Source organism: Gymnoscopelus braueri, assembly GCF_963280865.1.
Source record: "Gymnoscopelus braueri genome assembly, chromosome: 23".
NCBI lineage: Eukaryota > Metazoa > Chordata > Actinopteri > Myctophiformes > Myctophidae > Gymnoscopelus > Gymnoscopelus braueri.
This window is the reverse complement of record NC_137625.1, coordinates 34,594,190-34,606,849: the sequence shown is the minus strand read 5'-3', so window position 1 is coordinate 34,606,849 and position 12,660 is coordinate 34,594,190. Positions and strand designations below refer to the sequence as shown.

Sequence of the window (12,660 nt, the reverse complement as noted above, 5' to 3'; positions counted from 1 at the left end):
ACCTGCACACAGCATGCTCCATAATAATATTTCACAGAGCAATTTTCCCCCACCATTTTTTGATTGCCTCCAGCGTTTCATTTTTACCTGCTGTTCTGAGGCAAGCGGCATAATTCAATAGTGACTGACTGTTTTCAATTAACTCATAAAGACCGGGAAAGCATCTGTGTCATTCTATATATATTCATTCTATATATATATATATATATATATATATATATATATATATATATATATATATATATATATATATATATATATATATATATATATATATATATATATATATATATATATATATAAAATATATACACACACACACACACACACACACACACACACACACACACACACACACACACACACACACACACACACACACACACACACACACACACACACACACACACACACACACAGCACCATAAGTTTTTCAGAAAACTCTTAGGATTTAGAAGGCATTTCATTGCTGTCGGGCAGAAATCTCTCATCTCCACATTCTAACTTTTAGTGTTCTTTCGTAAATTAACGCCCAACTTGACCATACTACAACGTCACACAAAAGCAACTGAAACGCAACGTGTTTTGAGCTTGACTGTCGATCTGCTACTTTTGACGTTTTTGAATTTGAATCCTAAAAAGTGACAGTTTTGGACATATGAAGTTTCCACCTGACAGAGATGATTCGTAGAATGGGCCTCAGGTCTTAGTGGGTTAATCATGCAGTTCGGCAGTGTCTCACACCTACTGCGAACAACGACACAAAAAAACAAACAACAAACTAGGCAGCACTTGGTTTCATAATAAATTTTATTCTATATTACAAATAGTATTTTGTTCTTGACTGCAAAATAGGAATGCATTATATTTACATACACAGGTATACAATTAATTATAACAAAGTTAGAGAAGCTCGCCTTATATCCCCCAGGTTTTCGTTTTTATCTCTCAATAAGATACTCTTTTATCTCTCAAAACATGGGTCTGGTAAAAGTCTTTTTCTCTGTAACACCTGCTATAACACTGAGCTAGGAGGACGTTTTTAAGTTCCTACAAAACGTTTGAAGGTGGAAACTTTATCACTTGCTCTCGGCAACACAAGACGTGTGTTTGTTTGTCGGACGTCCGTTGTTGCCGGGGAGACGGGGGGCGGGGGGGCGACGGAAACATGGAACAAATGGTGTCACATCTGGGGGGCAGATTCACAACAATAGTCCAGGACGTTTAACCCAATGTTACTAAATAAATAACTCGGGGCTATGAGAGGATACTTTGGCTATCTAGACACAATATACACTGAATACCAGTGGTTCGCAACCTTTTCAGGCGGCGACCCCGCAAAATAATCATATTTTTACTAGGGGCCCCCCAAAATAATCATATTTGAACCCCCCGACCCTTTGTCCAGTTTTTATAGTATCATTTATTGATAACTTTTTATGCAGTAATGGTCTTTTTGTTTTAGCTATTGTTAAATAGCTAAAACCCCCCCTGGGGGTCCCGACCCACAGGTTGAGAACCACTGGTCTACACGAACGAAAGGGGCTCATTTAAATTCTCTAAGATTAAGGGGTTGCAGGAATGCAGTTATTTGAAATCCTAAATCATGACAATGCATTTACTTGGAAAAATCCCTAATTTTACATCAGTTACTATATCATTTCCGATTTGCACGCAGCCATGAAAACTAGTCAAAACTACATAGCACGTCCCGAAATAACTTTGTGAATGTACCCCCTCTAGGTTCGGACATTCATCTTAACTGTACAGCTCTGATAACAAAACCCCCATGGACGATGAGTTATGTTAGGAATTTTACATAGATTTGACACAATGGCTTATAAACATAAAAAAGAAAAGACATTTTAATCTAGAAAACCTGAAAAAAGTCTAGCATCAGAGTTAACGTCTAACAGTTTGAGACAATCATGTGTGTGCGTGTAAACATATGAATTAATTAACTGAGGAGGAACAACAACTACTGTATTGTGTGATTTGTGTTGTTTGGGCAAACTGATGCTTTAAATTCATATGTTGAGTAGCTTGAAATAAAATGCACTTGTACTTGTTCAGTAACATTATTCCAAATCAAACGTCCATCAATTCATGTTTCTAATATGCAAATTGGTTCAACTGGGCGGGTAAAGAAATAACATTTGCAACAGATTTCAAGTGCCACATTCTAAAGGAAGACACACACAAGCTCATTTTGCAGTCACTAGAATAAAGAAAAATGAAAACCATGACAAAATAACACATCAAAAACCCAGAAAAACAACACTTATTATAGTATGCAATAGCAGCGAAGACAGCAAGGCTGTCGAGTCTGTCTACCAAAAAACTAAAAGCAATGAGGACATAGGAACAAGGCAAAGGTAGAACAGGATGCAGTAGAACGCACATGAAAAACACTGGAAAAATATGGGTTATGTGTTTTTGAAGTAGATCAATCCATGATCATCTATAAAAGAACCGTTTGCTCGAGTCACTTCAAAGTCGCTAGTAGAAGTAGATAAATATCTTTGATTGCAAGGCAGTTCCATTTCATAACATCCAAATAGGTCGACATGCAAGGGTATATAATATCTGTTTTTAAAGGTACCACTTCTTCATTTAGCATCTAACACTTCACAAAAAACATGGTTCTGAACTGGGGTGGGGTGGAGTGGGGGGGGGGTCGCTGAACTGGATAAAGGTTCCACCTCAAACGAAAGTTATCGTTTTATAACATGAACAAATCCACGTTTTTTTCCCATCTCTATTCTTCCAAGCAAAAGAAATATAAAAGAACATCCACATCATCTTGCAAGGCTTAATTTTCTCTTATTTTTCCATTTTTAGGATTTTTTTTTGTTTTGTTTTGTTGGTTTTTTTCTCCCAAAGTTTCTTTAATTGATTTTTTTGTATTTTTAGTTTTTTTTTATGTCTTACATGCGCTTAAAAAGCCAATAAAGGACCCATGGTGGACCTGGGCGGTCTTTACACATTCACATCACCACATGGGGCACGTCGTCAAGGCAAATGAAAGGTTCGAGGTCAAAAACAAAGGAGGGCGGCTCCAGCGTCTCTCTATCGCCCTCTCCTGTCGAGTGGGGGGTGGGGTTCACATCCAACAAGTCTTGGCTACTTTTAATATCTGTCATTTTCCCTGTTTATCCTGTCATGAAGCTCAATACGTCATCTACCTTCTCTGGTCCGTCGAGCCGGATTCACACTCCCGTCGAATGACGGAGCATAAATTGTCCGTTATCACTAAAGTTTTTTTTAATTCTATTTAATTTAATTTTTTGAGGCTGAGAGATGGCCACCCCCCCTGCCGCCGCTTATTTAGGACATCTACACTAATACAGGAACGCAACTAGCTTTACCGTCTCCAGCGCTTGTGCAAAAACAAAGACGGAAAACTCAAGTCGGGAGCCGGACAGAAAGGAGCACAGGGGTAGGGTGGGGGTGCTGGGAGGGGGGAGGGATGTGTGCCGAGAGCCACGATGAAGATCATCATCATCATCATCATCATCACCTCGCCCCTCGACAACACTGAGGTCAGAAAAATCACACAGGTTCTTTTTTTTTTTTTTTTTTTTAAGTTCCAGTTAGGATACTTTTTCTTTTTCTGTCATATGGGATTATTCTCCTTCTGTCTCAAAGTCCTTTTTTTTGTTGTTGTCAGTTCCTCAGTGGCACTTTTCAAACAGGTTTCCAGCCTTTTCGAAAATGTCAAACTCCTTTGGTTGTTTTTTTTTTTTTGGCTGACCGACTGAGTCCATCTTGTTTGATAAAGTCTTTAAATCAGAACGTCAACGTGAAAAGAAGTACTCCCCCCACCCTCCCCTCCCATTCCCTCACATCCTCTCCCCCCAAGGTAGCACCCAGCTCTACGATCATCTGTTTCGATCATTTTCATCTCATTTAGCTGTCTTTTCATCCACAGTTGATGTTTTAGTCAGCTCTTTCCCTTCAATCGATGTGGGGTTCCGGAGGAGGGGTTGGGAGTTGAATAAATAGATGCGTACGTAGGACGGTCAGGGTGTTGTTTGGACAGCTGTTGACTTGTGTGTAGCCGTGTGTGTGTGTGTGTGTGTGTGTGTGTGTGTGTGTGCTTTAATGGTGTTACCGTGGTGGGTGTCACCAGATTGGTAGAGAACACAGCTGCTCCTGGTGTTCAGGTAAAAGCAGCCGGATCACCGCCATCAATAGTTAGTTGTGTGCTTCTCAGAGAGGGGTGAAATTTTGCCTAAATATGTTCATTTCTTTTGCAGTAGCCAGCGTAAGCCAAGATGGAAGGAAAAAAGCATGATAGTTTGAGATTGTAAAGCCTATAATAGTCCGTAGAAACGACCGTGTCGCTTACCAAAAAGAACAGGTCTTAAAGTAAGCTTTATAGCTCGAAGATCTGCTCTTTTACGTTAGCTTGAAGATCTGTTATTTTCGGCAAGCGCCACCCTGTTGCCATGGACGTTTAAATTGAGCTTAATGTGTGCAGGGCCGATGTTGCAAAGCGGGACAGGGTTGTTTTGTTAAGGTGTAAGTGTCAGTCAAGGTTTTCCATAAACCCTTATCAAGTCTTATGTCTTAAATAACAACTCCAGCTACATTGAAAGAACACATCAGGAACATTCTAGGTTTTGCCTGGACTCTTCCCCAAATTCCGCAGATATGTATGTCATTTACTCTTAAGTACAGTGTAAACTTGGCAAACCGTCCTAGCGTTCTTTTTTTGTTTGTTTTTTCGTATCTCCCCGGGAGGTGTTCATTTGGCTTGCAGTCCTCGTTTTATATTCCTTTTGATTTCTGTATACTGAATATAGCACTACGATAAACTTGAGACTCTAGAGATGGTTTCATTTTTAACTATCCTATATTTCAAAAAAAGTTCTGAACAAAATGGAAATAAACCCAACGTCGTGGATTTCAAAAAACTTGTATCTACCAGCGTTAAATTCTTGAAGGCAACATAAAAATGTTTTCTTTTCTCTCTCTCTCTCTCTCTCTCTCTCTCTCTCTCTCTCTCTCTCTCTCTCTCTCTCTCTCTTTCTCTCTCTCTCTCCCTCCGAACAGGGCTGGAGGTAAAGTATGCCAATATGGCCGTGGCCGACAAAGCAGCCACCCCTTTGTGTGGCTGAAGACAACAAGGCCTCTCCCGTGTTGCATGATGGGAGATGCGGTCCTGTGAGCTCCAACCACCCCTCAGGTTAACTAGTCTATGCAGCAGAGCGGATGAGGAAACCAAAAACGCTCGTTTTAAATCGGGAAGAGGAAGCAGAAGGAAAAAAAGGATCAATAGGAAGGAAGTCTTCGTCTTTGAAAAAACAGGAAGAAGAAGGCAGGAAGTCACATGATGAGATGTGGGTTTTTTTTTGTGGGGGGGGGGTATGGGTCTTCGCTCAGGCACGGCTTGGTTTCTGACAGGGTCTTGTCTCCCAGTGCAGTCCCTGGGAAGTGCGGTCCCTCAGCTCTCCAGGCTCATGAAGGCCACCACCTGCTCCAGCTTGAAGGCTAGCCGCTGTTTCCTGGCGCCCTCGTCCGCCTCCAGTGCACACACCACCTGCAAACACACACACAAACAAAATAATAAATGTAAATAAATGAATTAATTAAATCAATTAAAATAATAACAACAACAATAATAATTAACACCCCCTTTAAACACATTGTTTCTTACCTCCTCAGCATATTTCGCAACGTAGGAGTAGATCTCGCTGAGGGAGCTCATGGAGTTGAACTCGTTCATGTGCATCCTACTCTGCTCCGCCAGGTACGCGTTCATGTCCTGGTCGCTGATCGCTTGCATCTTATTGATGTCAGAGTAATATCTACACAGAGAGAGAGAGATAATAACATTTTACTACTCAGACAACAACAAACACGTACATTCACCTGTTTGTGCAACAGTTGCCTCTCGAGACGGGCATGTTGGCATGGTTCCAACGCTTCCGTCTAGAGGCTATAACTACATATTCCTATTCCACCAATAAAGCAGAACTTTTTCCGGCTTCGGCAGGTTGATAAGAACAAAATGACATCGTAAGAACTTCGGCAGAGGCCTTGCCGATGTGCGGTTTCGGAAGTTCTTGCATCTCCGAGATGTTGCTAACTAGCCAAACGTTGTGGGTGTGATTGGCCAGACACTCAACGCGCTGGTGATTTATAATGTGTTATTTCCGCAGTCTATCGGCTTTCAGGTAGGAGGTCCCTCCCTACATACAGATTGGTTAAAATAACTCATTAAAATAAGTTTCAGATTGCAGCTTTAAAGCGCGCTAGAATGCAATCAGTCAATGTCAGCAGCAGCTGTGCTGTCCCTGTCAACTGCTGTAATTAAGGCCAGTTATTTACATATTAAATTCATGCAGCACCCGGCGTTCCACAGCGCTGGACTAACATGCAGCTGTGTATGTGTGTGTGTGTGTGTGTGTGTGTGTGTGTGTGTGTGTGTGTGTGTGTGTGTGTGTGTGTGTGTGTGTGTGTGTGTGTGTGTGTGTGTGTGTGTGTGTGTGTGTGTGTGTGTGTGTGTGTGTGTGTGTGTGTGTGTGTGTGCGCGCGCGCGCGTGTGTGTGTGTGTGTGTGTGTGTGTGTGTGTGTGTGTGTGTGTGTGTGTGTGTGTGTGTGTGTGTGTCAGGTGGGTGCAGCTGTCTAGTTATGCACAGAGGTCACAGAGGTCACATGCCCACACGCACACAGTGCTGCCCGGCAGTGATGGAAGAAGTAGGCTACAAATTTGTTTTACTTTAGTAAAAGTATCAATGCAGCGATGTAGAAATTACTCTGTAATACCAAGTAAAAGTTTGGTATTCAAAATGTACTTCAGTAAAAGTACAAGAAGTATCGGCATCAAAATATACTTCAAGTACCAAAAGTAAAAGTACTCATTATACAGAATGTCCTTTTTCACAAGTTCAAAATGTATAAAAATATTAGTTTGTGAAAATAGTTGATCTACAAGCTAACAACGAGTCGCAAAGCGACACGTTGTGAATTTGTAGATTTGCTATTTTCAAATAGCCAAGTATATAGGACTGAAGTGGTTGATATTTTGTAATAATAATCAAAATCTACAAAGTAACTAAGGTTCTCAAATAATTGTAGTGGAGTAAAAGTACTATATTGTCTCTGAGATGTAGTGGAATAGAAGTATAAAGTATTGAAAATTGGATACTCCAGTAAAGTAAAAGTACCTCAAAATTGTACTTAAGTACAGTACTTGAGTAAATACACTTTACTTTCCACCACTGCTGCCCTTGCATTGGCAGGATATCACACAACAGGTGGGGGGCAGTTGGGATGCATGGATTAAAGCAAAACAAAATATCACGACTGGAAACATGTTGTATGGCCAAGTCCTATTATCCGATTTGTGAAAAGTATGAAAGGAGCCCCTCCACACACACACTAGTGCTTTTCCCTAAACAATTAAAGGTTTTATGATATCAAATTATTATTTTTAAAACATTTTTTGTTTTTCTGACCTCAATTACACACACAAAAATGAACTTTGAGCATTCAGTGGATTTTCTGTGGTCTGGGGTAGAAGAGGAAAGTTACATAGTGCAGCTCTAAGTGGTTAAAACAACATAAATGCAAATCAAAAAGTCCATTTCACTTCAGATTTGCCACTGCGTTGCAAACCTCTCCCACAGCAGAATGACAGGCGGGTGATGTGGTGAATCCATCATTGTCTGGGGAACTACAAATCCCACATCAAATACCAGGTCACTGTCAGATCTGGACTGACTGGGTTGAGACTTCAATTCAAATCACTGTGGGATTAGATTAGATGGATCTCATCACACAGCCAACAGGATTCTGTACCCGCAAGTCAACAGTGGTGGAAAGTAACCCGAGTACATGTACTCAAGTACTGTACTTAAAGGAGTAGTTCACCCAAAACATTACTTATTTTCTATCAATTACACACGCCATGAAGCCTTGAATTCATGGAGATGTGTAATTGATAGAAAATACGTTTTCAGGGTGAACTACTCCTTTAAATACAATTTTGAGGTACTTTTACTTTACTAAAGTATTTCAAATTTTCTATACTTTTACTTACACTCCACTACATCTCAGAGGCAAATTTTGTTCTTTTTACTCCTCTACAATTATTTGAAAACTTTAGTTACTTTGTAGATTTTGTTATTATTACAAAACAAACATTTACCACTTTAGCCCTTTTTGAAGATAGATCACTGGAGCTGAAGCTGTGAGATGCGACGCGTTGTGAGCTTGTAGATCTGCTATTTTCAAAATATTCTTTTATCCATTTTACAACATACGATAACTTGTGAATCGTTCTGCATAATGAGTACTTTTACTTGTGGTACTTTTAAGTATATGGTGATGCCAATACTTTTGTACTTTTACTCAAGTAAATGTTGATTACCGGACTTTTACTTGTAACAGACTGTTTCTGCATAGCAGTATTGATATTTTTACTTAAGTAAAACATTTGAGTACTTTTCCCACCACTGCAGGTCAAAGTGCTGAACACGCAGGGGGTTTGCGCGTCTAGCAGATTTTTACATTCATAAACATATTCAAATGGTTTCCTTTTTGCTGCGTAGTCACAACTCTCAATCTGTGAAGGGTTGAAATATTATTAGGTGCACTCTATCGCCGCTGTCGGGCAGACACCTTGTATCTCCATATTTCATCTTTTTATGTGTTTATTTTCCCCCATGACAATTGCATGTCATCAATTGCATACTAGGGTGTAGCAGTGGCGGCCATTTTGGGGTGCCACAGATAGAAAGCCCATTATTTCTTTCCCCATAGAGATTCCCAATTTATTTTTTTATGAATTAGGCTATTTTAAGCATGTAACCAAGAGCCATCCAGGCTCCTGGTGAATCATGACCATGAATTGATTCTGACCATACATTTATTCTGTGTCCAAAAATGTACATAATTATATAATGTAATTGAATATTCAAATGCTTTTTTGACCAAATAATATGGGTTTTCTATCTGTGGCACCACAACATGGCCGCCACTGCTATGCCCTATTTGACACTTTGTCACATGACAGCATTGCGCAAAAGTAGGGAAAATAGCCAATCCACAAGCTCGCACTGTGTTGTTGTGAGCTTGTAGATCAGCTAAAAACAACTATTGTTTTTCCTGTCTATGATGACATTCCTAAAATAGGGACGCCAAGTTGAAAGCGTTGAAAGTCTGTCTGGGTTTTATAAATAATGAACCACTGAGAAATATTAACAAGATTGTGACTAAATAATAACGACATTGGATTCATTGGAACGCAGGGTTCTTTTTTCCCCCCATTTCCTGAAAAGTAACGGTTTTGGACATACAAGGTTTCCACCCGACAGCGACAGAATAATCCTCATTTTCATTACTGGATGTAGATGCAATGTTTACAGATAATAACAAAAGCCGTAAACCGTGGTTTTTGTTAACCATGCGTGCCTGACTTGCAGTAACTTGCTGTCGACAGAGGTGTAAAGTAACTTAGCACATGTACTCAAGTACTGTACTTAATTAAAACTTTTGAGCTACTTTTAGGCTACTTGAGTATTTTCAATTACTAATACTTTTACTTCTACCCGACTACATATCTTAGAGGCAAATATTGCAGCTCTACTCCATTACAATTTGAAAACTTTATACTGTAGTTATACTTTGGCTGTTTGATAATAGCCGATCTACAAGCTCACAAGCTGAAGTTGTGAGCTTGTAGATCTGCTATTTTCAACGCATACATTCTACGCAATGAGCACTTTTACTTTTGGTACTTAAAGTATTATTTTTGTACTTTTACTCAAGTAAATGTTGAATACAGAGTTTCTCTACATTGCGGTATTGATACTTGTACTCAAGTAAATAAATTGAGTACTTTTTTACACCACTGGCTGTCGATCATCCCGACTAGCTGTCCCCTCTCACAGCTCTCTGCAACTTTGTGACGCACGCCGCACAGTTTGAAAAGTTTTAACAAGGCCAGTAATCAGAGCGAAAACGACACGACAGCAGATCAGCAGAGAAGTTTCTGCAGGAGATCAATGTACTGTACGCGCCGCTCTGCTGGGGATTTCACTCGAAGCATTCATGCATGCACCTACAGTATGTCCTTAAATGGAACAACTTCTGTACGGTACAGCCATCTTTTTAAACAAATAGCTGTCTGGAACTTGATGATTACGACCAAAATGCAACTGAGAAGCACAACATGCTTCTCAGCACGAGGGAACTTGCTGAAGTGTGCAGCCACACTGCAATAGCCCAATACAGTATGGGCTAACCCCCTAAGTCAGTGGTTTTCATGTCCAGGACCCCTAAATTGATATGCATTTAAAAGATGTTGTGCCAAAGACCCCCGTAAGAGAAGATTTGTGTTCTTAAACATTTTCAAATGTATTCAATTAAAACATTTTCGAGTATAAAATAGGGTTAAAGTAGTTACTTTACTGATATTGATGCTAATTAACATCATATAAAGAAACCAGTCTGAGAACCTTATGTTATCACTAGCCGTAGCGTATGGAAACTAATCCAGTGAAATATGTCAACACGGCACGGTTGGCATCGGAAAGAGCTCTACCTTTTTGTCCCCATCTACACCACATTTCTTCGCTAAACATAGCTGATCTATAAGCACACAACACGACACGCTGTGAGCTTGTAGATCTGCTATTTTTGCATTTGCGATTGCGCTTCATCATCAGGCATAATCCACAGCCTTCACAACTGCTAATGTCACAGGCGGTGAAACACACTAAATCTCATCTATGATGTACTGTGTGTGTAAAGGCAAACCCTCATATAACCAGATCTGCCTTAAACAAAAAGTAACATTTCAGAGAGACGTCTCTGTGAAGCCCGATTCTTACGTCGTGTCACGATGCCTAGTGAGCTTGCCGATCGGATATGCTTTCGCCAAATGTTCGCCCGCGGAATATGGGGACGGTAAGGTTCATGGGGTTAAATCATTTCAATATCATTTAACCCATTCAGTCCAGGGACGCATTTCTGTCATTTTAGATTTCTATAGCAGATATACAAGCTCATAGCGCGGCTATGAGCTTGTAGATCTGCTATTTTTGAATAGCCAAAGAAATCTAAAATGACACGAGATGCTTCCCCCGGATTGAATTAACCATCATTTACATTTTAAGGGATGAGCGGGTTTAACTTGAACATTTCAGCTCAGGTCAAAACATTCAAACACTAAACAGCTTTGAAGGATCCAGCAAAAACACCACACTGAACAGTACCGTACAGGACACACACACTCATGAATCATATAGCCTGCCTTCTATACTTCACAAACCTTTCTATGGCTCATATATAAGCGTGCACACACACACACACACACACACACACACACACACACACACACACACACACACACACACACACACACACACACACACACACACACACACACACACACACACACACACACACACACACACACACACACACACACACACAGAGGACGGATGAATATGGCCCTTAGCCCAAAGCCCCTCATTTGGTTGCAGACATATATTCTTGTCCTGAGGGTCGGTGAGTCACATAAACACCTCTGAAGCGCTTCAGAGAGTCCCATCTTTTATTCAGCAACCTCTTCCCCCCTCTCCCTCTCCTCTCCCGCCGCCAAATAAATGTAATAAAACTCTCATTTTTAACAAATTACCCACCTCTACTGCGTGCCACTCTCATAAACTCTCCCACGCGTGCCCACCCACCCGCACGCGCGCACACACACACACACACACACACACACACACACACACACACACACACACACACACACACACACACACACACACACACACACACACACACACACACACACACACACACACACACACACACACACACACACACACACACACACACACACACACACATTCTTCTTCACCTCGCTGCAATTTGGACTTCTTGTGCAGCCCTGGGCGCTGACATTCATCCCTACTGTGTTGTAATTTGGAATGTGCTCCGTCGTGGCTCCATAGATCACAATGCTGCCACATAGGCCAGTGTGTGTGTGTGTGTGTGTGTGTGTGTGTGTGTGTGTGTGTGTGTGTGTGTGTGTGTGTGTGTGTGTGTGTGAAACATGCCGTTCTGACACTTTCACTCACATTATGAACCTCCCCACACACACGCACGCACACGCACACACACACACACACACACACACACACACACACACACACACACACACACACACACACACACACACACACACATTTGTCTTCCTGCTGTCCCCGTGTCCACTCTGTGTGCTTCACAGGCCAACACACACATTCACACCACTCACTGACTGAGTAAAGCCCAGTGGTGGACAGTACCAACCAAAACATAATTGTATCTGTACTTTACTTGAGTATTTACTAGTACACCCTCTGTTGTGACATGAAATCTTAATATGACACAGATGCGTTCCCTGTCTTAACACATTGAATGCCAATTGCGTAGATCTACGCGAACCTATTTAAAGCCGCAGCGTGCCAATCGCGTAGATCTATGCGAACCGCCGGTTCGCGTTGATTAAACCCCAGGTGCACTTTCGGATTTTTTTAATCCATTTCCGGTTCCGGTTTGACGACCGGAAACAGAATTATTTGGGATCCGGTTTTGCCGATCACGTCGGCCCTCGTTCTAATGACGAAACTGAAACTCAATTCTCTTCCTGTAGTT

The 12,660-nt window shown here is 41.0% G+C and overlaps 1 protein-coding gene across 1 annotated transcript in view; it reads right to left on the bottom strand.

The window, feature by feature from the left end:
* Positions 1-4,325: 4,325 nt before the first annotated feature.
* The window catches only part of plxna4 (plexin A4), a 355,677-nt gene continuing 347,342 nt past the window's right edge, over positions 4,326-12,660 (bottom strand). The window contains exons 31-32 of the mRNA XM_080421613.1: positions 5,663-5,813; positions 4,326-5,545 (exon numbers count right to left, since the gene is read on the bottom strand). Of these exons, the coding sequence (XP_080277739.1) occupies positions 5,450-5,545; positions 5,663-5,813 (247 nt within the window). The 3' untranslated portion in view covers positions 4,326-5,449. The remainder of the gene's footprint in view (positions 5,546-5,662; positions 5,814-12,660) is intronic.